At 33.9% G+C, this 6,000-nt stretch overlaps 1 protein-coding gene across 9 annotated transcripts in view; it reads left to right on the plus strand.

Moving 5' to 3' along the window:
- ankrd26 (ankyrin repeat domain containing 26) overlaps positions 1–4,175 on the plus strand; it is a 71,931-nt gene extending 67,756 nt beyond the window's left edge. For 8 of the 9 annotated variants that reach the window (XM_062982389.1, XM_062982379.1, XM_062982381.1 and 5 more), the window contains 2 exons: positions 1,366–1,411; positions 3,089–4,175. In XM_062982389.1, the coding sequence (XP_062838459.1) occupies positions 1,366–1,411; positions 3,089–3,237 (195 nt within the window). In that variant the 3' untranslated portion in view covers positions 3,238–4,175. Of the gene's footprint in view, positions 1–707; positions 763–1,365; positions 1,412–3,088 lie in introns of all 9 variants that reach the window. The other variant, XM_062982382.1, reaches the window with a different exon arrangement.
- The last annotated feature ends 1,825 nt before the right edge of the window (positions 4,176–6,000 follow it).

Below are 6,000 nucleotides of genomic sequence, written 5' to 3' on the forward strand. Positions count from 1 at the left end.
CAGGACTTATGATCTCATAACTTTTGGGATTTATATTTATGTGCGTTAATTATTGAATGTGACTTCAAACTCTATCTTTTAAGCTGGGCAGTACCCAACTGGAGTATTTCCAGGGTACTGTTGATTGGGACACTAAAAAATCATGACTACAGTGCTCTCAGAGTCACAGAGATTAATGAAACAAACAGTTGTAACAGGACCCTGCATGGTATGGTCTCTCTTGTTTACTATCTTATACCCTAAGACCAGGAAAGCACTGCAGTCATCAGCTCATGACATTCCCATCCACAATGTCTTAGAAAACTTTATTTGGCTTCAAGTCAGGATTTGCGACCGGGGGGACAGGGACGGGACGGGACGGGACATTGGCATAAATGCCCATGACAGATCTCAGTTGTCATAGCAATATCTAATTCTACACAATTTCAGCTGAATCCAAAGAATATTTGTCATGCTTTAATTCCATTGAAATCATTGGCACTATCATGTTGATTTTAATGAAAAGTATAACAATTTTTTTCCAGATCAGTCCTGTTTTTCTTCTTGCAACTAAATTCTTCACGTTCTCAAAGTAAATCACACTGTAAATGGTTTGCATATCTGACATAGATCCAAGTAACCTATTTTGTAGATTCTATCACTTATAAACTGGCCTTTTTAAAAAATTCAAGAACTATACACTTATGGCTTGTTCTTTGCTTCTTCAGCTCTTTGATCAAAAGTCTATTGCTTCTTTCTCTTCTCTGCAACCAGATACTTAAGGTGTGTAGTCCGCATTGCTTAATGTCATATAATTTTTTCTACAGGACAACTATGACTGTTCTCTTACAGATTAATTAAAATTGTTCTTTATCCTGACAGATAGTTTAAAAAGTTATTGTTTAGTATTAAGGAAATACAAACTGCAACCCTGCGTGGAATAATTCTGTAAATTATATCAAAACTGTACTTTTTTATATCATATAATCAGCTTCTTAAAACTTATTAAAATATAGCTATAGTTATACACCCATATCCAGTTGACAGTGTTGGCTCACCTACTTTTTTATTCACTTCCTTGTATTGCCTCCTTAAGGACTTCTGAGGCGATGAACAAATAAAAGTGATTCAATGGCAACTGGCTAGAGGAGACCCACTGAATCAGTGGATTTGCATAAGTGTTGATTCACCATTCAGATTATGATTCCGTTGGTTGACATTGGTTGGCACTATCATAAAATGATGCCTTGGAAATTAATATCAAAATGATATTGAAACAATAGATGTCATAGTTAACCCAACATAACATTTCTTATGATGTTACCATTATTTAATGAACATTGCACATTTACATTTGATTTATAATTAATCTAAATGTAATTTCAGATGCAGATGGAATTGGAAAAAAACATTGCCAAGGAATTAGACCAAGGTATGTTTGCCAACTGCATGCTAGCAATTTATAAATGCATGTTACTGTGGAATTTTTCCTACAAAATTATAGTAATCATAGTATGCCAGAATTTTATGCCAAAACATTTGTTTCTGTTGATTTCAAACTAGTCTTTATTAAATGCATATTTTCATGAATTGTATAAGTATACAAAATTAAAGGAATAGTTGAGTTAACCATAACCAACATATACAATCTATGATGTGGTAATGCCTTTAATAGGCCAGTAAAATGGTAAAAAATAAAAGTAATTTCAAAGGACTTGCAGCCTGGAAAATTATTTATTTATTTATTTATTTACATCATTTCTACCCCACCTTTCTCACCCGTAGGGACTCAGGGCGGCTTACAACAGTTGGCAAATTCCATTGCCCCAAAAACACATTCAATAAACAGCGACAGTTCAATAAAACAATAACAATACCAAAATCAATTAAAAGTTATATCAACTCTGTAAAAACATGAATTATAAAAATATTAAAATGCATGGGTAATTAGATTCATCCGCTGACACCTTTCACGTACGCCTTGATTCAGCCATATCACCTCAGATATTTATTCCTCAAACGCTTGAGTACACACCCATGTATTGACTGCTTTCCTAAAACTTAGGAGTGTTGGGGCTTGTCAAATACTACTGGGGAGAGCATTTCATAGCCAGGGAACCACTACCGAGAAGGCCCTGTCCCTCGTTTCCACCAGCCGAGCCTGCGAGGCAGGTGGGACCGAGAGCAGGGCCTGTCCAGATGATCTCAACAACCTAGGTGGTTCATAGGAGGAGATACGTTCGGACAAGTAGTTTGGGCCAGAATCGGGCCTGCTTTATCTTTCCTGCAGGAAATTCAAAGCGGCTTAACATAAAAGCATCAGCATACAATTTAAAATAAACAAATAAGCAAACATTAAAACAGAATTAAATCTAAGTAGTATTTTAAAATTCCCAGTTAAAAACCATTAAAGCATATTCAAAGTTAAAAACGACTGTAGTGCAAAAGGAGCACTTTAGAGACCCTTGGAATAAAGTTGGTTAGTCTGTAGTGCTAATGCTACCAACATTGTTCTCTCAGTCTCTAAAATGCTACAAGATCCCATTTTGCATGCATTCAATTTTACGAGTCTACACTGAATCTGGATCCAACCCTTCATAAGGAAATTGTTAAGGCCTGACATATTTGCAAAGAATAATTTCCAAATGATAATCTGAATTTGTCTAAATATAGCATTTAAATCATACTATTCTGGAAGTGTGTGTGCGTATATACACACACATATACATATACAATTCAACATATATAATCAATTAATATATGCACGCGCATATATGTTTGTGTATTCAATTAATGTAATGTTTTGTCTCCAAATCTCCAAAGTAAAATAAAAATTGAATTTGCTTAATAAAGTCTTCAGAAATTCCTAAAAGACTCATATTTTACCATCTAATTCATTGGATTTGTTCAGTCTGACATATTTACTGTAAATAACATATGCTGTCAGATTGAACTGGAATAAAGCAATTCTACCTTACTTCTCTTGAGTACATTTTTAACAGAAAATTCTCCTTTATATTGCTTTTTCACCTACTGTCTTTGGTTATTCATTTTCTGTCAAACTGGGAGAAAATTATAATTTATTTTATTTTTATTTTTTGCTTTCCAGCAAATGCAGAACTTGATACTGGGTCACTTCGAGCTTCCCCAATAGGATCAGTTGGTGGATCTTCAAAAAACCTAAATGCAGATCAAGATCAAGTATCCAAAGCAACACAACAGTATCTTGATGTTTTAAAGAAAAATTATATGATTTGAACTAACTTTAACTCTTTTATATATTGTATTTTACTATGTTATTTAACTATTTTAATTGTTGTATTATTTTATTGTATTATGATATACTGGTAGTGATCCTGTCAGTTGTGTAAGCCGCCCTGAGACCCCTCGGGGAGAAGGACGGGGTAGAAATATCAGAAATAAATAAATAAATAAATTTAATGAAAACTTGCTAATGTGGGTTTGCTACATTACTTTATAATGGAGGGAATGAAACAAATGTGAATTTGTATATAGTTTGAAGTTATGTTATAAACATATCAGGCACATGGCACTTATATCTGGAAAAATATTGCATAGCTAAATAGTATTTTTTTCTATTTGTAATGGAAGCCATATTTATTTTTTTAACATGTAAGACACTAGCCTTTATATCTTGATAGTATCTGTTCTGGATAGTTCAAGTCCTGTCTTGTTATGTATTGATATAAAATCCAAGTATTTTTATGAAAAGTTTAGCGTAATTTGGCACTTTGTATTTTTAAAATGTGTTTCAGTATTGACAGGAAGTTTTTGAAATGCTTCTCTGATATATTTGCTTTGTTCTACCTTCTTCACCCCACTGACTATGAACTTTTCTGTCCTTTGTAGTTTGGTAAAGGTTAGGAATATATCATTTTAAGTTCAATATTATTGTTATGAATGCAGTCTTTAGGTATGCCATTGCTAAGAGACTTGCAGTTTGTATTTTTAAAAGGTACATGTATATTTAAATGTATATTTAAATGTACAATTATGCAGGTTTTTAATGTATGTTTTAATTTTATTGTAATTTTTTAATTTCGAAAGACTTTTAAATCTGATGTAAACTGTTTTTCTGATGTATATGTTTATATTGTAAGCCGCCTTGAGTCTCCTGATAAGTGAGAAGGGCGGGGTAGAAGTGATGTAATAAATAAATAAATACATAAAGTACATTCCAGTTTGATTGAATAATACAGGGTACTTGGAGCTCTTGGTATATTGTTCTCTGAGTTAGTAGTAACAGGCCTTCTACCTCTATTTGTGTACTTCCCAAGAACAGTCAGCTATAATCAGATGACTTCTAGTTGGAAAAATCAATCTGTTTCAGTGATCAAGTCAGTTCAGAGTTAGTAAATTGCTTATCTACTCTTGATTATTGTGGATGAGCAATAAAATTGTAAGTAGCTATGAAACTACAATTCATTTTACATAATAATCAGCATAGTGCCTCACAGGCTAGGTCCAAAACTATGTTTCTGTAGTATAGCATCTACTAATACACAGTTGGGACACATGTCACTCTCCAGATCTTTAAAGGTACTTCCTACTAATACTGAAGGGTGGAAGCTGAAGTTTAACATGTGGAGCACTATGCTTCATCTCTGCAATTAGCATAGATACCTCTCTTCCCTGTAATTCTCAATATATACTCCAGAGCTGGGGAAATCCTCAGAAGTGAAGGGAAGTTCTTGTGCCAGTGGTGGATTATAAAGAGAGGAGGGATGATCAAGCCTCAAACAGGTCAGTTTCTGTGTTTTTTAAAACTGCCTTGCCTCTGAGAAAAGAGGGAAGATCCCCCCCCTTCCTTCTTTCTCTGAAGACATGGCAATTTACAAAATCTGAAATGAAGCTCTTTGGAGGTTTTTAAAACTGCCTTGCCTTCAAAGAAAGACAAGGGGAATCAGCTCCAAACGGCTATGCAATTATTATGTGAGGAGCACAACACAAATTTTGCAACCCCCAAAATAGGAATGTGATTATTATGCAGTGACAACCTCTTATGCAAGGAAACATGGCAAATACTTATTAGCTTTTTGGAGGCTGTTTTTTTTTAATCCTTTCTAAGTGAGTATTTTCTATCTTAATATAACCTGCTTTCCTTAACACAGGATTATCTTAATCATTGATACTAAGTACCTATATTTGCCATTCCATCAGTGAACAAAACAAATTCCTGGTATAATGGTCACTTGAAGAACATAAGGTGAACTTTTTTTCATGTAAACAGACTTAAGATCAGCCTTTTAAATCTACCCAAACTAATATATCCATGAATTCCAATGCAAGACTGCTGTAAAAGCTACCAGTTTTTCAATGTGTTGTAGATTTTTAAAAACCTCACAAGTCTTTAATAAACATATCAAACCATAACATTCAAAATAGGAAGGTATCTGCTATTCAGGTTGTGACACATAACTTGTAAAAAAGCAGCCATGCCAATGTATAAATAGTTCTGTACAGCTGGAGCTTCAAGATAATAAATTTATAAAGTTGATAACAGCACAAGATTTCAATACTTTAAAATTATCAATTCTGCTTAATGCTGAAGGTTAGCTTTAGGCAAAGCAAAAATAATGCAGTGAGACCAACAGATGGGCATCAAAATAAAACAAGCATCACTTTTATTAGTCACAGAAAATACAGTACAACTTAGCTACACTGTCCGTGTACTGTTTAAATACATCTTATGATACATGGGAAAAAATTCTGAACAAAGACTTTGCTTTTGGAGGGGGGTAACTTTCACAGGGATTATCCCCTTCTAAACTAAAAATAAATTATATAAAACCTTATAGCTCAGTTCTTTTATGGAAAACAGCATTTTGAGAGGAAAGGAGGAAATCTAGATTTTTTTAAAAAAAAAGTCAAGTGACTAGCAGACTGCACCAGAAAGATGGCAGTGGAATTTCGGAAACATGGGAACATAGATATTGCATAAGTACGACACAAATGTTGGAGGCCCCAGTTCACCAAAAGAGGGAACCGTTGGGCTGTTTC

Source organism: Anolis carolinensis, chromosome 5, assembly GCF_035594765.1.
Source record: "Anolis carolinensis isolate JA03-04 chromosome 5, rAnoCar3.1.pri, whole genome shotgun sequence".
Taxonomy (NCBI): domain Eukaryota; kingdom Metazoa; phylum Chordata; class Lepidosauria; order Squamata; family Dactyloidae; genus Anolis; species Anolis carolinensis.